This window comes from Centroberyx gerrardi, chromosome 4 (genome assembly GCF_048128805.1).
Source record: "Centroberyx gerrardi isolate f3 chromosome 4, fCenGer3.hap1.cur.20231027, whole genome shotgun sequence".
In the NCBI taxonomy this organism is placed as follows: domain Eukaryota; kingdom Metazoa; phylum Chordata; class Actinopteri; order Beryciformes; family Berycidae; genus Centroberyx; species Centroberyx gerrardi.
In genome coordinates this window covers 32852548-32876186 of record NC_136000.1, presented here as the reverse complement: position 1 = coordinate 32876186, position 23639 = coordinate 32852548, and the positions used below count along the sequence as shown (strand labels likewise).

Here is a 23639-nt window from a genome sequence, read left to right as displayed (position 1 = left end):
ATCATTATTATATTTTGATATTATTATTACAAGTTTGTATGTTACATTTATTTTATTATTTCTACACAAACAATTACTTACACATAAAACTACTGACACTCACTATGTGGTGAAGAGTCTGGGTATGGGAGCTGAGTATGCAGCAACCCAGAGTCTACACTGACTGACTGACTGACACACACACACACACACACACACACACACACACACACACACACACACACACACACAGAGAGATACAAGGGGGAGGGGGTTTTAACATGGAAATGTTGATCTGTAACTGATATACTGTACTGCTTTGACAACATGCATTTCTTTACTGTAATGACAATAAAGCATATTTGGAATTAAATTGAGAGGAAGAGAGACAGAAAGACAAAAAGACAGACAGACAGAGAGACAGATGAACAGAGACAGAGAGAGAGAAAGTCAAGTTGCAATACTGATCTAGATTCAGTTCTTATTTGTTGAAAGGATAATACCAGAATATTTTTTTCCTGTCTCTATTATCTCCCATGAAAAGTCTAAATCCTCTGATGTATTTCCACAGTCAGAAACTCCTACTGTCTGTTCTACTGCAGGTTTGAACTCATAGACTCCCATTGTTTTCCAAAATACATTAAAAATCTCAGAGACAAACTGCTGCCTTGACTAACGTAATACATTATTATGTTAACAGCTCCACTATAGCAGTTAGGGGGGAGCTGCCTTGCTGAAGAGCACCACAGTAAAAGAGGGGGATTTGAACCAGTGAGCTTCCAGCAACAAGTCCACTTCTCTTCCCTTTAGGATGCCATTGTCCTGGATAACTTTACAGTTCAGTCCAATGTAAACCACTGACTGTCACTGTGACAGAGGAAGGAAGAGACTGGAAACATTACTGTCATAGTTGATGTCATTGATGGTGTTACCTGAGCAGGTGATCTGCAGGCTGGAAGAGGAAGGGAGAGACCTTGGTGATACACACTCCCTCAGTGTAGACCCAGACTGAAGACAGGAAGGATTGATCCTCCATACAGATATTAGTGAGGAATCCTCTCTCCTTTCTGCTGAAACAGCAGAGCCACAGTCCAGCTGTCTACACACTACAGCTGCTGACTTCAGGTTCCAGTCGAAGTCATCCACTGGTCTCCAGTCTCCATGGTATTTCATCTCCAGTCCACCAGCACAGCAGCTGGCTCCTCCCACCAACCTGACATCATCAGCTGAACAGAGACAAGAGAGTAATTAGTAAAAGAAGTAACGTAACTTTGATTAGAACAGAAATGAAGCCAAATCCAAGCTGCAGCTCCTCTTCTACCTGAGCAGGTGAGTCCAACAGCTTTGCCATGTAAGCAGGTGTTTCTAGCTGAGCCTGAGCTTCCACAGTCCAGGAGAATGGACTCACTGCCTTCACACTGGAACTCTTTGGTCCACATTGGAGCCTCCACTTCTCCATAGAGCGCCCCCTGGAGGACTGAAGGAGCCCCACAGCCAAGCTCCCTACAGACCACCTCTGCATCCTGCTGGTCAAAATCAGCTTCACACACTGAGGACCAGAACTGGTTAGACTTCACCTCCAGTCTGCCTGAGCACAGACTAGTCCCATCCACCAGCCTCACAGACTCTAGAGAGAGAGAGAGAGAGGGAGAGAGAGAGAGAGAGAGAGAGAGAGAGAGAGAGAGAGAGAGAGAGAGAGAGAGAGAGAGAGAGAGAGAAAGAGAGAGAGTCACCGTTTTGCTATAGAGGAACGCCTCAGAAAAACATGGAGGCTGTAAACACTGTAGCTCAGGAGACACAGAGGATGATCAGCATTTCTTGCTCTGGTGCTCCAAGTACCAAGGTATTAGAGAGATATTATTTCTCTAAATTTGTTGACAAAATACCAAGATTCCATGATCTGTCACATGAAGAGAAAACCTGTCTCCTCTTGGGAGAAAACATACAAACAGCCCAAACAGCTGCAGACTTTTTCCTGTCATCAGTTCAGAGAGACAGTGGCTCCTCCATGACTCACAGCCTGGAAATCCTACATGATTTGTTAGACTTTCTTTTCCTTCATTATTATATTTAATCACTTTATGTTTTATCATTGTTGATTATTATCATCATTATTATATTTTGATATTATTATTACAAGTTTGTATGTTACATTTATTTTATTATTTCTACACAAACATTAATTACTTACACATAAAACTACTGACACTCACTGTGTGGTGAAGAGTCTGGGTATGGGAGCTGAGTATGCAGCAACCCAGAGTCTACACTGACTGACTGACACACACACACACACACACACACAGATACGGGGGGGATTTTAATGTGAAAATGTTGATCTGTAACTGATATACTGCACTGCTTTGACAACATGCATTTCTTTACTGTAATGACAGTAAAGCATATTTGGAATTAAATTGAGAGGAAGAGAGACAGAAAGACAAAAAGACAGACAGACAGAGAGACAGACAGACAGATGAACAGAGACAGGGAGAGAAAAAGTCCAGTTGCAATATTGACCTAGATTCAGTTCTTATTTATTGAAAGGATAATACCAGAATATTTTTTTCCTGTCTCCATTATCTCCCATGAAAAGTCTAAATCCTCTGATGTATTTCCACAGTCAGAAGCTCCTACTGTCTGTTCTACTGCAGGTTTGAACTCATAGACTCCCATTGTTTTCCAAAATACATTAAAAATCTCAGAGACAAACTGCTGCCTTGACTAACGTAATACATTATTATGTTAACAGCTCCACTATAGCAGTTAGGGGGGAACTGCCTTGCTGAAGGGCACCACAGTAAAAGAGGGGGATTTGAACCAGTGAGCTTCCAGCAACAAGTCCACTTCTCTTCCCTTTAGGATGCCATTGTCCTGGATAACTTTACAGTTCAGTCCAATGTAAACCACTGACTGTCACTGTGACAGAGGAAGGAAGAGACTGGAAAGATTACTGTCATAGTTGATGGTGTCATTGATGGTGTTACCTGAGCAGGTGATCTGCAGGCTGGAAGAGGAAGAGACAAACTCTATTAGTACACACTCCCTCAGTGTAGACCCAGACTGGAGAGAGGAAGACCTGATCCCCCATACAGATCTTGATGAGGAATCCTCTCTCCTTTTGGTTGAAACAGCAGAGCCACAGTCCAGCTGTCTACACACTACAGCTGCTGACTTCAGGTTCCAGTCAGAGTTCAGGCTCCAGTCAGAGTTCCAGTCATCCACTGGTCTCCAGTCTCCATGTTGTTTCATCTCCAGTCCACCAGCACAGCGGCTGGCTCCTCCCACCAACCTGACATCATCAGGTTCTGAACAGAGACAAGAGAGTAATTAGTAAAATAAGTAAAGTCACTTTGATTAGAACAGAAATGAAGCCAAATCCAAGCTGCAGCTCCTCTTCTACCTGAGCAGGTGAGTCCAACAGCTTTGCTAGGTGAGCAGGTGTTTCTAGCTGAGCCTGAGCTTCCACAGTCCAGGAGAACGGACTCACTGCCTTCACACTGGAACTCTTTGGTCCACATTGGAGCCTCCACTTCTCCATAGAGCGCCCCCTGGAGGACTGAAGGAGCCCCACAGCCAAGCTCCCTACAGACCACCTCTGCATCCTGCTGGTCAAAATCAGCTTCACACACTGAGGACCAGAACTGGTTAGACTTCACCTCCAGTCTGCCTGAGCACAGACTAGTCCCATCCACCAGCCTCACAGACTCTGGAGAGAGAGAGAAAGAGAGAGAGAGGGAGAGAGAGAGAGAGAGAAAGAGAGAGAGAGGGGGAGAAACACAGAGAGAGAGAGAGACAGAGAGAGACAGAGAGAGAGAGAGTTTTGAATTTTAACAGCTCTTTATTAAAAACAATTTAGCAAGTTACAAAAAAAAATATTTCATACATTCATTGGTCAGTAACAATAGAATAATCAACAAGTACAAGCCTTCCTTGAACTCAGTTCAATTCATCTCTAAAGATAAGCTCCTCCCCCTCAACAGAGCACAGCGCACCTCCATAAGACCAGATACAGTATATATTAATTTATCCAGATCCTTCATAGCACTATAATAATTAAAATCAACCCTTACTCTGGCCTTTAGCATCCTGATGAACAAATATTCTGCAGTCTAGTCTTCATCAAGTCTAAAGATTGTTTCAGTCAGTTTTGCCTGTCCTAAGATGAAGTTCAAGAGTTGGCATTTATCCCTCGAGTTTTGACTGTATTTACAACCAAGAATAAAAGAGTGTTTAGAAAAAAACTCTCCAAACAACTTAAACATCCTCTTTAACAGAAGGAACAGTGGTGAAGGTCGAGCACATTCAGAAAAGCAATTAAACAGTTTCTCTCTGGACACAATAGGGACAGTTGTCTTTGACATTAGGGTTTAAAACAGAGATAAAAGCGCTGACAGCCACTATGCCATGCAGGATCCTCCACTGCAGATTACCAGCTGTTTTTGTTAACAGTGGTTTGTATAATGCCCTCCACACTGGTCTCACCTCATCTGTCAAGCTCAAGTGAGCTCTCCAAAGTGTGTCACTTCGACCATTCGGTTTTGTCTTATTTAACATTTTCACAATCATGTTATAAATCATTTTACCTATTACATCACCTAAGTCTGTATTAACTGCATCCCCCATTTCTCCGTGCTCAATATTTTTTTATTTTCAACAGTAACAAAATGATACAATACAAAATGATACAATACTAAGACAAAACATACCGAAAACCACAACACAAGAGCAAACACAACCACATAAACAACTAAAAAAATAAATAAATAAATAAAAAAAACAGCAGTAGTCACAACCCAGTGAGTTTACTAAAAGTGGTTTGCATGTACTTATTCTGTTATATTTGTTACCCCCATACTTACTACTCTTGACCATTCTTCTTTCAGGTATATTGCTATTGGGGACCAGTCCCTTACAAACTCCTCAAGAGTACCTCTTAACACATGTGATAGTCTCTCCAATCGCAAAATGGACATAATTTTTTCATACCACGCTAAAATATCAGGGGGCTCTTCGTCCAGCCATTTTTGTAATATTATGAGGCGTGCAGCATATAAAGCAATTCTAAGAATATACCTGTACCTGCGTTCATAATTCGAGTCTAATCCCAGTACAAAGTGATGTGGATTTAGAGGTATATCTATCCCAAATATTTTCTTAATCTCATTTTGGACTGATAGCCAAAAAATTGCAATTTTAGGGCACAACCACATAAGATGACTATATGTACCACAGCTATTTTTACATTTCATACATAATGGAGAGCACATAGGATCATATTTACATCGAATAGCTGGGGTTACATGTAGTCTGTGAATAATCTTATATTGGGTCTCATAGGATTTGTTAGAGCATGTAATTTTCTTTGCATTCATTAAAATGTTTCGCCACATCTTATCATCAAGATGAGACCCAAAATCTTCCCCCCAGGATGTTTTACTATTGATAGTAGGGATGTTAACAAACATTTGATCATAAATATAACCTATAACTTTCTTCCTTAGAGAAGAAGCTTTCAATAGTATGTTTTCCAAATGATTCATGTATAGACCACTCTTATATATTGGTATGGATTGAATGTAACTCCTAAATTGTAAATAGTGGAAAAATTGTGCTTGAGGAAGGTCGAATTCAGTCCTGAGTTGTGAAAAGGATTTAAGAGTTCCTCCTAAAAAGAGATCTTGTATTTTAGAAATACCAGCATCCTTCCATGTTTTGAAACCCACATCTGAACAAGATTGTGCAAAATCAGGATTACATACAATAGGTGCCAGAACAGAGTATTGATTCATTATCCCAAAGTGCCTACGTACCTGATTCCAGGTTTTGAGAGTATTTCTAACAATAAAGTTTTCCTTCATCCCCTGTATTGAAACTGCATTATTTATAAATGGCATGTCCGAAAGAACAGGCTCACACCCAGTAGTTTCCAAGTCAAGAAATGTAGAATTAAGGTCATTTTTTATCCATTCTGTAATGTATCTAATTTGTGAAGCCCAGTGATAGTACATTATATTGGGAAGTGCTAATCCTCCTTTGTCCACAGGTAACTGCAATTTCTCCAACTTAAGTCTGGGGCGCTTAGACTTCCACACAAATTTACAAATCATACTATGTAGTGATTTAAAAAACTTAACTGGGATATAATTAGGCAACATTTGCATTGGATATAATAGCCTCGGTAAAACATTCATCTTTATAATGGCAACCTGTCCGAGTAGTGATATTGATAAAGGGCCCCATCTTTGAAGATCTCTTCTAATTTCATTCACCACTGGGTCTAGATTCCTTTTTATCATATCATCCAAAATAAAAGAAACAAAAATGCCTAGATACCTGAACCCATTAGGAGACAACTGAAAAGGAATGTGTCCCAATAAATCAGAGCATCTTAAATTTCCAAGTGGTAATGCCAAGGATTTCCCATAATTGATCTTATATCCAGAAAACACCCCAAACTCATAAATTATCTTGATAATAGCTGGGACTGAGGACATGGGATTACTCAGAAATAAAAGAACATCATCAGTGTACAGAGAAATCTTATGTATTTTTTCCTTGGTTTGAATACCAGTAACTGAAATACTAGATCTGATCATTTCTGCTGAAAGGCTCCATTACTAATGCAAATAATAAAGGAGATAAAGGGCATCCTTGTTTTGTACCTTTACTTATTGTGAAAGGAGAAGACATTGCCCCATTAATGGAAACTGATGCTTGCGGTGCAGAGTATAGCAATTTGACCCAATCAATAAATCCCTCTCCAAAAGAAAACTCATTTAAAGTTCTAAACAAATACTTCCACTCTATGTGATCGAATGCTTTTTCTGCATCTAACGTTACCACTAAAGCATTGAGTTTCTTAATCTTAACATACTGTAAAATACCCAATAGTCTCCTGATGTTTGAATATGACTGCCTGTTTTGGACAAAACCAGTCTGGTCATGTCCCACAATTTTTGGTATAATATGGTTAAGCCTAGATGCAAGGGGTTTAGCTAAGATTTTGCAGTCTGTATTTTGGTTACTTATTGGCCTATAGGATGCTGGATCATCTGGGTTTTTGTTTTCCTTTAGTAATACTTTAATACTAGCCAGCTGCAGTGATTGGGGAAGTTTCTTAATTGATAAAGAGTGTTTAAACATTCTTGTTAAAAGGGGGGAGAGAATACCTTTAAAGGCTTTATAGATCTCTGGTGGAAGACCATCTGGTCCACAAGCCTTTCCAGATGCCAAGGTACATATCACCTCTTCAACCTCCTTACTAGTAATATCCATATCACATTTATTCCTATCTTCTTCAGAAACCTTAGGAAGTTTTATACGTTGAAAGAAATCATTCATTTTATCCTCCATGCCCAATGATTCTGAGGTATACAAAGATGAATAAAAATCATTAAACACTTTAGCAATTTCAGAGGTGGTATAATGTGGCTTACCATTCTTATCCTTAATTCTAGTAATAGATTTATTTGAGGATTTGTACTTATTAGATTGGATAAGTACCGCCCAGATCTATTAGCATATTCGTATATCTTATGTTTTTGTTTGAACAATACCTTTTCTGCATTTTGAGATAGGAGTGTATTCAGAGCAGTTCTGGTTCTTATAACTTTATCCCAGTTGGCTTTGCAACCATTACGCTTATGTTCAGATTCTGCTTCCTGTAACTGTACTTCAAGGAGTCTCTGTTCTTTCAACTTTTTTTTTAGTTGAACAGTATGATATAATTATGCCCCTTAAAAAAGCTTTAGTTGTTTCCCATAAGTTTGAGGGATCTGTATATTCATTATCATTCTCCTGGATGAACATCTGTAGTTCCCTTTGAGCCATGGAACAGAAATCTGTGTCAGATAATATAGACCTATTGCATTTCCAGCTGTATCTCTTTGAATTGTTATTTGAAATGGACATAACTAAAAAGACAGGAGCATGGTCTGATATATGAATAGAACCAATATAACATTTCTCAACTAGTTCAACAGAAATCCGTGGAACAAGATAAAAATCAATTCTGGAGTATGACCTATGTGGATTGGAGTAAAATGTATAGTCTCTATCGTCTGGGTTCAACGCCAAACATCTGTCAGACCAACATCGTCTAGCATTTGACAAATAGCTTTTTGTCTAGGGCTTGATATAGTTGATGCAGTAGTGGGCTGCCTATCCAATTTCCCATCTAACACACAATTCCAGTCACCACCAATAATTGTATTAGGGCAACTATACTTCACAAGCAGGGAAGTTAATTTTGTAAAGAGATTCAATTGAATATTTGGAGCTGCATAAACATTTAGAATGCTTACCATTTCACCATACAAAAAACCATACAGGAAAACAAAGCAACCATAAGTAAGATTCATAATGCTCAACTTTTAGTGGGATGTCCTTGTGGATTAGGATAGCGACTCCTCTACTTCTGCTATTATATGAGGCAGAAAACACTTGCCCAACCCAATCTTCCTTTAATTTTGAGTGTTCCAAGTTTGTTAGATGGGTCTCCTGTAGCATTCCAATAGATACTTTCTCTTTTTTCAAGAAGGACAGAATTTTCTTCCTTTTTATGGGATGTTTACATCCTTTGATGTTCCAGGAGCACGTTAAAGTAGAATTATTGAATTACATTAGAGATTAAATGTTATATGTTCTGACAAGGCTTATATTCAACCACCATATGTGCAGTAATTTACAGGTTGCTGCTTTGCTGATAATAACATACATTGATAAACTAAACTCATAGTACACAAACGTAAACAACATCAAACATTGACTTCACCTTTAAGACATGTGAAACACAAAACCCCCTCCCACCCACCCAAACAGTAATAGGCCCAGCACAAGTCCAAAAGACTTGTGTCCTGCCTAACCATTCCCTAACCATTCCCTAACCACTGTAGGAAGGAGTCAGTGTCTGCCAGTTATTAATACAAGCAGAATAACTATAGCAAGAACTGTTATTTTCCAATACAAAAGCTAAACATACAGAAACTAAACCATCTGCATTTACAGTCTTGTGACCGGCCTTTAGAAGAGTGGAGTAGAATAACCAAGGTGACTACTATCAATAACACCTATCACAACATCAATTATTAATGTTGTTACTACTCTCTTTGATGCCACCATCATTACCATCATTATAACAAAACAAAACTTATTATTATTATCATCAGTTTTTGCTTTTCGTTCAGTATACTCCCCAAAGCCATTAAGTAATAATTCTAATAAGAATAAAATGACAACAACAACATTAACAACAAAATACAAAAATTAATAAAAAAAATAAAATAAAAAAAAATGGTTGACCGGAGGCTGAGAAGATATAATAGAACAAACGGGAAATAAAGACGACCAAGGATTCTTCAGTAGATTAAGCAATAAATCAGTGGCAGATTTCTTTTGTTTGTCATGTTGTTTGTCACGTTGTTTTTCTTAATCTATCAGAGTCGATGAATTAGTCTTTATGGAAAAAAAAAAGGTCAATAAGTCATTGTCATTAAGTGAGACAGGTAATGATAAGTGATAACAAAAATTATGAAATTATTATATCCGTCTTCTATGGGGCATCAGGCCTTATCTTAGGCAACATAGGCAGATGAGACCCTGCTAATGCATAGGGGATGAAGATTCGCTGGCCTGGATTTCCTTCACAAACTTCTCTGCCTCACGAGGTGAGCCAAACCTTAATTTAGTGCCACCATGGTCAATAGATAGTGTCGCCGGGAAGAACATGGCATACCTTATTCCCAAAATTTGGAGCTTCTTTTTCACCGGCAGGAAAGCCCTGCGTTTGGACTGAACTGCTTCGCTGAGGTCGGGGAAGAGGTATATTCTTTTACCGTTGAACCGAAGCTCTCTTTGCTCGCGTGACAAGCGCAGGATCTTCATCTTGTCCTGATAGTTCAGGAATTTCACTATGATGGGTCGAGATTGTTTCTGTGGGTCGATCCTGTTTCGCACGACAATCCGATGGCTCCTCTCCAGGGCTAGCGGCTCCGGGAAGTTTTCCCTCCCGAGTAGGTCAGGAATCAGGCGTCGCAGGAAAGCCACCGTATCAGCTCTCTCGGATCCCTCCGGAACTCCAACAATCAACAGGTTTGACTGTCTGCTCTTATTTTCCATATAGTCCTCTTTTGATTGTAGTGAGGCCATATTCTTCTCCAATACTTTTATGCGTTTTAGCGCATCTACCACATCATCTTCGGCTTTACTCACTCTTTGTTGCATCTCGACATATTGCTCTGCCAAGTTTGTCATAGCAATGTCAAGTTGATTAACTTTCTTTTCTATTCCTTGGAGATTTGAGAGGACTTCTTTTTTGCTGTCCTCAATTGCTCGGAATATCTTTTCCATTGTGAATTCACCTGCCATTGTTTGGCACGCGGTAAGACGGTTCAAGCGACGTGGAGCGTTTCAAAAGACACTCTTAAGGCTGCGTAGGATTAATGCTCAGTCCAGTTTCGAATCCTTTGTTTAGTATATTAGATGTTCTTTTCAAGAACACATTCTAATGTCATTAAATTTCAGTATGACTTTAGTCAGACAGGCCCTAGTGCAGAGCCCAGTCATGCATGTCCTTCCGCTCCGCCATCTTCCAATATGCAATATACATATTATAATGCATCCCCCATTTCTAAAAAAGGACCCACACAATCTTTAAAATCAGGAGCAATTGTCAGTGATGGAAAAGGATCTTCACTGTCAGGATGCTGCTAACAAAGAACATTCCTTCTCTGTCAGCTGACATCTCCAGTTGTCAAGCAGCTGACTAATGAGCCGTGTGGATCTCACTCCCAGGTGAGACGCTAGTGCAGCAGCATTGTCCAGGTTTGGCCCCGCCAAGTCCACTACGTCAACCAGTGTGACGATTTTCGCCATGCAGAACAGTTTTAAGACTGTGGGTCCAACCCCACAGGTTGTGACTAAATGTCCTCCATAAACCGCTGGTTCCTTTAAAAGCCAGTACAGAGAGTCAGACCATTACAGTCTCTCCTTCTTGAACATACTCCACACTCTCAACAGTCCACGTCTCCATCTCCATTTGCTAAGACGTCCTTCAGCTTTCTCTGAAACATTTTCCCAGTTCTTATTTACAAAAGACTCAGTCCCCAGAAACACTCCCAGATATTTAAACCCCCTTTTTTTCCAGGTGAGCACACCAGGTAAACTGAGCATCCTACACAACCCCTCTCCAACCATCAGTGCCTCGCTTTTACCCCAGTTAACCTTTTCTGATGAAATTAAATTACATTACTACATCATCAGCATAAGCAGAAAGCTTAAAAGTTGAGTTTATGCAGCAGGGGCTCAATAGCCAGAGAATACAACATACCAGACAAAGGGCAACCCTGCCTGACTCCCCTCTGAACTTTATAAGGAGCACTCAAACCACCATTCATTTTAAGTACACTTCCAAAGTCACTGCACAGAGCCTGGATCTTAGCTGTAAAACCTGGGTTGAAACGGAAAGCTTGTAGAGTTTTCCATAATTACTGGTGTTCAAGCCGGTCAAAAGCCTTTTCCTGATCTATGGAAATAAAACCAGTTTCATTCCCCAATGAACTAGAGACGTCCAAAACATCCCGAATTAGAGTGATATTGTCTGTGATCAACCTGCCGGGCACACAGTAGGTCTGGTCAACATGAATGACCTGCTTCATCACTTCTCTCAGTCTAGTGGCCACCACCTTAGACAGGATCTTATAATCGGTGCAGAGCAGAGACACCGGCCTCCAGTTCTTTATCTGCTGCAAGTCTCCTTTTTAAGACAGGAGAGTAAGGACGGCCCTCCTGCAACTCAGTGGCAACCGCCCTTTAGTCAAACTGTCTCTCAGAACAGACAAGTCTTTACCGATCTCTCGCCAGAAAGACTTGTAAAAGTCTACAGGTAGACCATCAACACCTGGCGCCTTGCCACTCTCCAGATTTTGCACAGCAGTGCACAGTTCATCAGGAGACAGTTGTGACTCAAGCTCTGCATTAGAGTCCTCGTCAATCTTTGGTAGACCGTCATAGAATACTTGTGCGCACTCTGGATCCTCTTTATGCTCGCTCTTGTAGAGATCACCATAAAACTCTGCTGCATATTGCGAATCTCAGAAGACTCTGACAGCAACAGACCAGTGTTCGAACACAGTGAGTGAATGATCTTTCTTTGGCCATTCTTGTGCTCTAGACTAAAGAAAAAGTGAGATGAGGCATCCATTTGTGTGGCATTCAAAAACCATGAGTGTACCAGCGCCCCTTGTGCTGTAATACCCAGCAGGTTCGCCAAAGCAGACTTTTTAGATTTGAGACCTCAATATGGCCTCAATCTCCTGTGGACTCTGCTGAACCCTGGAGTTCCACCACTTCAATCTCTAGATCTCTCACAGATCTAAGTCCTTTGTGACATGGCGAGTGTACTGCTGACAAAACTGCTTTATCTGATACTTCCCAATATCCTAAAAAGGTCAAAACTCCAGCAACACTTGTAGTATATATATATACTTCCCAATATCCCACCATTGTTGTAAAGAACTAAAATCAGCCTTTCTATTTCTGTACTCCAAAAAAACTTTTTAAAATTATTGTCATGTAAAAGAACTGCATTAAAATGCCAAAAAGCACTACCGTAAATTCTCTAATATTGGCCCGAGCCTTTATTTACCTCAACTGCAGAGGGTACCAGGCCTTTATTGGAAGCAGGCTTATATTAGAGACAGGCCTTTATTTCTAATTCCCTCTGTTTGATAAGTATATTTGCTCATATTTTAGTACGAAGCCTCCTTGTTTTCTGATCTGCTTCTGTTGGGGTACGTTAGGTAGACGTTTTTTTGTTACTGCAATGCATTATGATAATTACGGTAATCGACGACGGCATGCTCCAGAGACTACCGCCGGCCGAGCCATCTTGTGGCACTTGTACGTTACTACAAACTACAGTTACAAACAGGCACCAGGGGTTTACCGGTATCCACCGTTGTTTGCATGTAAGCTGAAGCTAACTGAAGCTAACTGAACCTGGGCGCCGATGTGTTCCCGATGTGTTCCCCACTCCTGGTCGGTGATCCGGCCGAAATCTCGGCCGGATCACCGACCAGGAGCGCGGTGGAGAGGCAGTGGTGGAGAGAGGAGACGGACACGGCCCAGCCATATACTAGGTTTTGACCTAGTCTTGTTTCCTTTGTTTTTTCCCCGGCCTGTATTTGAGGTCGGCCTTTATTTGTTTGTGTCAACCACGGCCCCGGCCATTATCGGAGACCCGGCTTTTAATTGACTACAGGCCACTATTAGAGGATTTATGATATTTGGTTTAACACTCTTCATAAAAACACGGAACAAGGAAATGATCAGAAAAACCAACTGGGTTCAAATGACATCCTTTAAAGACACTGAGGTGATGTTTAAAACAATAAAAGCGATCAAGCCTGGCCATAGAGAGCACATTATCCTTTGAGCGGGTCCAGGTATACTGCCTCTGGTTTTTGTGAAGACTTCTCCACACATCGCTCAGTTCATTTGATTCAACTAAACGTTGAAGCCGATTCCGTGAAGCAGGATGTGGTTCCTGATGGTTCCTGTCTAATTTATAATTTTCTGTACTATTACAATCACCTCCCAGAAATAAATATTCCTCACTATTACAACTATGAATTGTATTACATAGCACATCAATAAAACAGTCTTTCAGCACCAAGAACTGGAGCATAAACATTTATAAAAACCATTCTGACATTCTCATATTGTGCTTTAATTTTCAGTAATCGACCAGCGACTATTTCTTCTACATCATAAGAATCTGGCATAAAATCTTTGGAGAACAAAATCCCAACACCACCACTGTTGTTAGATTTATGACTAAGAAAGATTTCCCCATTCCATTCTCTCTTCCATTCAGTTGCATTATCAATGGTACTCTTGCACAAATAAAACATCTAATTTCTTGATATCAACCAGTTTAAAAAGAAAAGCCCTTTTGATATAATGACTATCACCCAGTTGCTCTAACACCAGTTGTTATGAAGTGCTTTGAGAGGCTTGTACTATCTCACATCAAGGCCAGCACCCTCACTGATCTGGACAGCCACCAGTTTGCTTATTGAGGAAACAGATCTACGGAGGATACAGTCTCAATCGCACTTCATACAGCCCTGTCCCACCTGGAGCATCCAAACACATATGTCAGGATGCTATTCGTTGATTTTAGCTCCGCTTTCAATACTATAATCCCCCATAAACTGGTAGACAAACTCAACAACCTGGGATTAGCCACTTCACTCTGCTTATGGATTATGGACTTCCTCACTAACAGACCACAAAATGTCAGAATGGGCAACCACACATCCTCGACCCTCATCCTGAACACAGGTGTACCGCAGGGCTGTGTGCTTAGTCCAGCCCTCTTCACTCTCTTCACCCATGACTGTACCCCCATCCACTGCTCAAACACTATAGTGAAGTTTGCTGACGACACCACTATAGTGGGACTTATATCCGACAATGAGGAGACACACTACAGAGAGGAGGTCCAACATCTGGTCGAGTGGTGTTCGGATAATAATCTGGTCCTGAACACCACAAAAACCAAGGAGATCATTGTGGACTTTAGGAGATCCAGGAAGACCACACATCCCCCTCTCCACATAAATGGTGAGGAGGTGGAGAGTGTCAACGACATCAAATTCCTGGGAATCCATATAACAAAAGATCTCTCATGGTCCCTTAACACCTACCACCTGGTGAAGAAAGCTCAACAGAGGCTTTTCTTCCTAAGAAAACTCAAACAGGACAAACTTCCCTCTCAGCTCCTAATAAACTTTTACAGAAGCACCATAGAGAGTATCCTCTGCTACTACGCCACGGTGTGGTATGCCAGCTGCACTGCCGAGAACCGGAAGGACTTGGTCCGGGTGGTAAAAACGGCACAGAAGATTGTGGGAACTGTGCTCCCAAACTTGGACACTGTATGCTAGCCGTCTACACAAGAAGGCTAACAATATCAGCAAGGACCAAACCCACCCAGGTCACAGTCTGTTTGTCCCCTTGCCATCGGGGAAGAGATACAGAGCCATCAAAGCCCGAACAAACGGACTGAAGAACAGCTTTTTCCCCAGAGCTGTAGCCTCCATCACCACCCCACCCTCTCATAGCTGTTGAGGACTGAAGACTGTAAATATTACCGAGTTAGCCTCTCCCATCCACCACCCCCACCCCCCAACTGCTGCTAATGCACTCCAACACTTTATTACATACATTTAACTGTTGTGCAATACCTCTTTATTATCTTGTTCTTATCTTGTTATCTTGTTATCTTGCACTCCAACAACTTATTATTTATTACATACATCTAACTTGTTGTGCAATACCTTTTTATTATCTTGTTTTTATCTTGTTATCTTGTTTTTATCATGTTCTCTACTGCTGCTGGTCACTGAGAGTTACCAAACATAATTTTGTTGTATGCCTACAATGACAAATAAAGTGTCGTATGTCTTATGATATCATCCCTTGCTCCATTTACATTTAAAGTGCCTATTTTTATTTCACACATAAAAATAAAGTAGCTGAGCTGTACAATGACAAGAAACACACTAATTACACCTAAGAGAGAATATGACATGAACTTATTCATCATCAAGTATTCACATTTTCACCGTTTGGACAAGTTGTTTCAGGCGGAAAATCTCTTGCTCAGTAAAGCTTTCTCAAACCTCCTGCATTTTTCACGACACACCTGACTGAATCAACAAACAGTTTCAGGTCTGGAAAGAAGCTCTCCACCTTCACTGCCCTCACACCTTGGTGGCTTGTAGGAACTTCCTAATCTTAATGAGAGAGCAGCTGCTCTCTGTATCAGCCTGCACCTGAGAGGCGGAGGCAGAATCTGCATCACTGTCACTGTCATCTGTGTTCTCCTCCGGTAAAGAGGATGGGAGCTTTGTTTCTTTAGCAGCTTTTTTTTTTGCTTTTGAACTGTTTTGGCTGCTTTCTTTAGGTTTCCTTTTAACAGACATTTTCATAAGATTGTCATCTAGCGTCACATCTTCCTCCTCCACTAAAACAGCCTCTGCCACTCTGGCAGCGGTCTGTCCTGCCTGCTCTCCAGTCTTTTTATTTTGCCCAGGCTGTTTGCTTTGCTTGGTTCTCTCACTAACCCCATTTTATTATATGTTTGTATGTTACATTTATTTTATTGTTTCTACACAAACATTAATTACTTACGAAAAAATACTGACACTCACTGTGTGCTGAAGAGTCTGGGTATGGGAGCTGAGTATGCAGCAACCCAGAGTCTACACTGACACACACACACACACACACACACACACACACACACACACACACACACACACACACACACACACACACTGATACATGGGGGAGGGGATTTTAATGTGAAAATGCTGATCTGTAACTGTTATACTGTACTGCTTTAAAAACATGCATTTCTTTACTGTAATGACAATGAAGCATATTTGGAATTAAATTGAGAGGAAGAGAGACAGAAAGACAAAAAGACAGACAGACAGACAGAAAGACAGACAGACAGATGAACAGAGACAGGGAGAGAGAAAGTCCAGTTGCAATATTGATCTAGATTCAGTTCTTATTTGTTGAAAGGATAATACCAGAATATTTTTTTCCTGTCTCCATCATCGCCCATGAAAAGTCTAAATCCTCTGATGTATTTCCACAGTCAGAAGCTCCTACTGTCTGTTCTACTGCAGGTTTGAACTCATAGACTCCCATTGTTTTCCAAAATACATTAAAAAAAGCTCAGAGACAAACTGCTGCCTTGACTAACGTAATACATTACTGTTTCTCAACGGGGGCGGTACCGCGGGGGTCAGGGGGGCAGGGGGGCAGGGGGGCGCTGGAAGCAATATTTTTGAAAGGGGGGCGTTGAGGTGTTCTTGGGGGGTATTTGTTTAAGGCGAGTTTAAGGCCCTGACACACCAGGCCGACGGTCGGCCGTTGGCCAATGTCGGGCCGTCGGTAAGCGTCTGTGTCCCTAGTTTTTGCGGTGTGTCCCGCACCGTTGGCACTAGGCCAGCTCTGTACGACATCACAGAAAAACGTTATGCCAACCGAGTGGTGAAAACAGAACTCTGGCGTGAGATCGAAAATAAACTTGTTATATCAGGTAAGATTTTCTTTAGCAGAAACTGTTCTACCGACTACCGCCACCTGCTGGTATGGAGAGTTATTTCCCCTCACGCAGGCGCAGAACGTACGTGCTAGTTGGCCGTTGGCTGTAGTCTTTGCGGTGTGTTCAAGTGCAACTTTTTGGACCAGACACAGGCGACGTGAGGCGACGCAACAGTCGGTTTGGTGTGTCAGGGCTTTAACACCAAAGATTCATGACGAGACGAGTTGAAACTTGCAACTACTTGCAAAAGAATGTGGTCTGCAACATTCTAAAACCTGCCAGTTTACTCCAATGAGACTAGACTAGACGGTGTATCGTTTCCATACTCTTTACTTCAGTGTTTCTGTCAGCTTTCTGTAGCGCAGCTTCATGCTGCCTTCACAGAGAACGGGACGTCAGAGTATCATCTATAAAATTTCACCAACATGGCGTTTACTGTGTCAACTCAGGAAAATGGAACGCTCTTCCTTGGTATTCCCCATGGAGGAAATTAAGAGTTTCTTCCTCTTGAAAGCATTAATTTCTCCCGAGGATAACGCCGTGTTATCGCCGTGGTTACAAATTTACAAGAGGGATATTCCGCTGTCGGACTTCCCGTGAAAGCAACTCTAGCATCCAGACACACACTATAACACTATTCAATTCAAGTGGCTTTATTGGGATGACTGCATACAATACAATGTTGCCAAAGCATTTTAACACAAACTATACAATCATAATAAACATAAATAAACAATTTTCTAAAACAATATTCTAAAACCAGACACCTGCCACCTGACAAGCTGAGTCACAGCAACGCCATCAGCCAGCTTGATTCCAGCTGAGACGGGGGAGTTTACACCGCTGCAACTTTTCTCTGCAGCATTTCGTCTAGTCGTGAACTTTAAAGTCTTCAGACCCCATAGCGCCCGAGAGCGCCCGTTCTATAGTTCACTGTAGCGCCCAAGAGCGGCGGTCATTTTTAAATAGTTTAAAATGTACCAAAAACTGAAAATCAAGTTATCAGCTTTGCTTTATATATACTTATATATAAGTTGTCATCAATGAACCGGAACTGGAAAATGTATCTGGTGACACTGAGGCGTTTGATTTTCCCCGGGTTTAGTCGTCCTCCACCAGTAAAAATGGCTTCGCCGGCTAAGCGTCACACTTTTAAAACATTCTAGAAGCTGTCAGATTGTGCTGTGAGACAGAACCTGACCCGCCGTATGTAGTGGAAAGTTATGAAGACATTGTGAGTCGAAGTCTTTTGATCGGAATCGCTTGTTCTTGCTCGATAAAACAAGACACAAGATCACCTTCACTAAACAGCGGGACCTACCTGGCTCTCACTGCCGTAGACGGACGCTATTTTCCGGGAGGCAGTACGCCGAAGAGTCGGTAGGAGGACTGGCCGGGTTGCAGCGACTTTTATCCATATAACATTAAGTTTGGCAACTTTTTCCATATTTGTTTGGCGACTGTTACTGTCTGATCTTATTACTGTGTGGGCTGAAGCGCTGGAGGTTTTGTATGGATTTTGAAAGCTTATCATTAGCCAAGATCTGTTTTGTTGTCATACTGTGAATGACACTTAAGTAAGGAGACGCCCTGCATCGCCTTGCCATGTATTTGGTACCAAATTAAAGGGAAAGTTGTGTTTTTTTTAAATGGAAAAACTTGTGATTGTCAATTTCTTTTTATTTTTGAGATATAGCTGTTTGTTTGGAATGAACAAGAAAATGCTGATTTAAGTGAGAATTCCCAGTGAACTGCAGCAACATTCTCGAATTCTACTGGGGTCTACATCGTCTATGAATAAAAGGAAATGTGAAATCCCAAAACATAGGACATTTACCAGGTTTAATTTGCCTGGAATAGCACAAAACAATGTCAGACCAACTCCATTCAAAAATCTGCTAAATTAATTCTGCCCTATTTAATGCCAAAAAGTTACATGCTGCATAATATGTGACATAGGCTATGTGACATATGTGACCCGCTCACATCTGTTATTTGGCATTCAATGACATGCTTTTTAATAATATAACACAGAATAATAATCATACTAATAATAATAATAATAATAATGATATAATAAGAATATAAATAAAGAATAAATATATAGGCCTAATATAAATATAATAAATTATATAAATAATAACAATAATAATAATAATAATAATAATAATCATAATAATAAACAGGATAATAATCAACATTCATATTCAGGGAAGACAATTAGCCTACATTTTATTTGATGGGGGCGGTAAGGGACCTGGATAATGGATAGGGGGCGCTGGCCCAAAAAAGGTTGAGAACCACTGTAATACATTATTATGTTAACAGCTCCACTATAGCAGTTAGGGGGGAGCTGCCTTGCTGAAGGGCACCACAGTAAAAGAGGGGGATTTGAACCAGTGAGCTTCCAGCAACAAGCCCACTTCTCTCCCCTTTAGGATGCCATTGTCCTGGATAACTTTACAGTTCAGTCCAATGTAAACCACTGACTGTCACTGTGATAGAGGAAGGAAGAGACTGGAAACATTACTGTCATAGTTGATGTCATTGATGGTGTTACCTGAGCAGGTGATCTGCAGGCTGGAAGAGGAAGGGGGAGACCTTGGTGATACACACTCCCTCAGTGTAGACCCAGACTGATGACAGGAAGACCTGATCCTCCATACAGATCTTGATGAGGAATCCTCTCTCCTTTTTGTTGAAACAGCAGAGCCACAGTCCAGCTGTCTACACACTACAGCTGCTGACTTCAGGCTCCAGTCAGACAACAAAACTGGTCTCCAGTCTCCATGTTTTTTCATCTCCAGTCCACCAGCACAGCGGCTGGCTCCTCCCACCAACCTGACATCATCAGCTGAACAGAGACAAGAGAGTAATTAGTAAAATAAGTAAAGTCACTTTGATTAGAACAGAAATGAAGCCAAATCCAAGCTGCAGCTCCTCTTCTACCTGAGCAGGTGAGTCCAACAGCTTTGCTAGGTGAGCAGGTGTTTCTAGCTGAGCCTGAGCTTCCACAGTCCAGGAGAACAGACTCACTGCCTTCACACTGGAACTCTTTGGTCCACATTGGAGCCTCCACTTCTCCATAGAGCGCCCCCTGGAGGACTGAAGGAGCCCCACAGCCAAGCTCCCTACAGACCACCTCTGCATCCTGCTGGTCAAAGTCAGCTTCACACACTGAGGACCAGAACTGGTTAGACTTCACCTCCAGTCTGCCTGAGCACAGACTAGTCCCATCCACCAGCCTCACAGACTCTGGAGAGAGAGAGAGAGAGAGAGAGAGAACTTTTCCCAGGCCAAATAACCACAAAAATATGGTGCCCAAAAACACAAAATGTGCTCCCAATACTGTCTGACCCTGAGTTTGGTAAACCCAGCCATATTATCATCCACACTGGCACCAATGACCTCCGACAGGAGCAAGAGAGAGTCGGAGGACTGGTCTGTAGAGTGGCAGAGAGAGCCACTGAGGCCTTCCCTAACGCAAAGATCACCATCTCTACTCTTCTGCCACGCAAGGACCACTATCCAGAGAGTAAATGCGGACATTTCCAGAGGATGTGCACTCCTGCCTAATGTGCACCTGGCTCACCACTCCACCATCACACCACAGCACCTGTACGACCACGCGCACCTGAGCAAACATACAGTGAGTATATTTGCTAAGACACTAAAAGATGTGGCACTGGGAAGACATCCTGACTACAGAGGAGAAAATCTAAGACCTCAGTACTACTATGGCCACACACCCAGCAGGAGCCCACCCGCCCCCCGCAGACCCCTCCTGAGGCCCCAGCCTCCACCAGGCCTTCACCCAAGACAACACAACCATGCCGGACCAGTTAAGCACACCCAGCAACCCAGACCAGCCAACTGGACCCGCCCCCAGCCAACTGGACCCGTCCACCGCCCCCAGCCAACTGGACCCCAGCCAACTGGACCCGTCCACCGCCACCAGCCAACTGGACCCCAGCCAACTGGACCCGTCCACCGCCACCAGCCAACTGGACCCCAGCCAACTGGACCCGTCCACCGCCACCAGCCAACTGGACCCCAGCCAACTAGACCCGTCCACCGCCACCAGCCAACTGGACCAGCCTGTTGGCCCCAGCCAGCCAATGCACCCAGAGCAGTCCAGCTGCCCCAGGACCCCAGTCTACAGGGCCTCAGCTATGCAGACGCCCTCAGAGGACCACAGAACTTTATGGGTACTGGGATGGGTGAGATCAAAGAGCTACTGCAGTACATCTGTACCAAACTCATATAATATGAATACAAATAATGTTAATGTTCTCTTTTTTTCTATAATAAATACATGAATAAATAAATAAATAAATAAATAAGATTAGACCCATTAGACATTGATAGTTTAATAATAAATATAGTAATTAAATAAGTACATTCAAAGTTCAATCATTCTCTTTTGATATCTGATATATATATACTATATTATATGTACTGTGTTTGTATATGTATACGTATGTGTATGTGTGTGTGTGTGTGTGTATGTGTGTAAATGTATACATATGTGTGTAGGTGTGTATGTGTAGGTATGTGTGTGTGTATGTATATGTATATATATATATATGTGTATGTGTATGTGTATGTATATGTGCATATATGAATGCAAGTATGTGTGTATGTATGTGTATGTATGTGTATACCGCTTATAATATACTTTTCTATGTACATTCCACTAATCCTTTTGCTTGTCAAATAATGACAATTATCTGTTTTCCAAGTTTATGTCTTTTTTAATAACAAGAAATTCTATTGAAAAAATGAGTATCTCTATAAGTACATGGAATATCCAAGGTTTGAAATCGTCAGCCTTTGGTGTGAAAAGCCTAAATAGAGATTTCCAACAATGCATCAAGAACACAGACATAATCATTCTGCAGGAGACATGGTGTAAGGAAGACGCTGCCACTCACTGCCCCTCAGACTACAGAGAGATCATTATACCCTCCCAAAAACTCAGCACCACACATCAGGGCAGGAACTCAGACTAATAATATGGTACAAATCTAAACTACACAATTTTATACAAATTCTAAAAATTGGCAAATCACATGCATGGATAAAAATTAAGGAAAATCTGTTCTCAGCACAAAAAGACCTATTCCTCTGTGCTATATACGTCCCCCCTAAAGAATCCCCTTATTACAACGAAGACACGTTCTCTGAACTAAAAGAAGAGACGAGCCATTTCCAGGCCCAGGGAAATGTGCTCATCTGTGGAGATCTGAATGCTAGGACAGGAACACAGCCTGATTTTACTGATGAAAAAGGAAATAACTATATAACTAACAAATTGTCATATATTCACAATCTGACCTATTCCCACAGAAACAACCACGACCACGCAGTCAACAAAAATGGAAAGGACCTGCTGCAGCTCTGTCGAAACCTGGGTCTGTACATCGTCAATGGTAGGGTACGAGGGGACTCACTAGGAAGATACACATTTTGCTCTCCTCTTGGGAATAGTACAGTAGATTATATGATAACAGATATAGAACCTTTTTCTCTCAGAGCATTCACTGTTAAACCACTAACCCCTCTGTCTGATCACAGTCAAATCACTGTATACATCAAAAAGACAGATAACAACACTACACACATACAGCCCAGTAAGCTGTTCCATATCAAGAAATCATACAGATGGACCCAAAACAGTACCGAAGATTTCCAGAAAGCAATTGGCAGCCACGAAATTCAAACACTCTTAGATACCTTTCTGGATAGCACATATACTCACAGTAAAGAAGGAGTCAATCTGGCAGTACAAAATGTCAATACCATCTTTATAAAAACGGCACAGAAATCACAACTGAAACAGAATAAACCAAAAACCAAACTCAAAAAAGAAGACAATTGGTTTGACCAAGATTGCCAAAACATCAGAAAAGAACTTAGAGCATTATCCAATCAGAAACATAGAGATCCAAATAATACAAACATTCGCCTTCTTTACTGTGAAACATTAAAACAATACAAACGTACACTCAGAACCAAAAAAGCACAGTACACCTACAAGCAACTGACACTAATAGAGGAGTCGATCAATACAAATCAGTTCTGGAATAATTGGAACAAACTGAAAAAATCCAAACAAGAAGAATTGGTAATACAAGATGGAGAAATATGGACCAACCATTTCCAAACACTCTATAAAAAAGTTGAATCAAATACAAACCCTAATCAGGACTATATAAACAAAAAACTTGAAGAATTAGAATTGGCTATTAAAGATAACCAGAACCCACTAGACTTCTCTATTACTGAGCAGGAACTTAAGGACAAAATCAAAAAAGTAAAAACTAAGAAAGCACCTGGACCTGACAGCATCCTAAACGAGATGCTAAAATGCCTGAGCTCAAAATTTCAATTGGCCATCTCAAAATTATTCAATTTGGTTCTGAGTGCAGGTTACTTCCCTGACATCTGGACTCTAGGACTAATAACCCCAATCTTTAAAAATGGAGATAAATTTGACCCTAATAACTGTTAAATGACTGCTAAACTTCCT

General features: G+C 41.3%; 1 protein-coding gene across 1 annotated transcript in view; it reads right to left on the bottom strand.

Annotated features, from left to right (window-relative positions):
• Window positions 1–23639, bottom strand: part of LOC139922578 (scavenger receptor cysteine-rich type 1 protein M160-like) — a 49228-nt gene that overhangs the window by 8231 nt on the left and 17358 nt on the right. Inside the window, exons 6-11 of the mRNA XM_078283290.1 lie at window positions 20057–20362; window positions 19668–19961; window positions 3383–3688; window positions 2934–3287; window positions 1301–1606; window positions 964–1205 (exon numbers count right to left, since the gene is read on the bottom strand). Of these exons, the coding sequence (XP_078139416.1) occupies window positions 964–1205; window positions 1301–1606; window positions 2934–3287; window positions 3383–3688; window positions 19668–19961; window positions 20057–20362 (1808 nt within the window). The remainder of the gene's footprint in view (window positions 1–963; window positions 1206–1300; window positions 1607–2933; window positions 3288–3382; window positions 3689–19667; window positions 19962–20056; window positions 20363–23639) is intronic.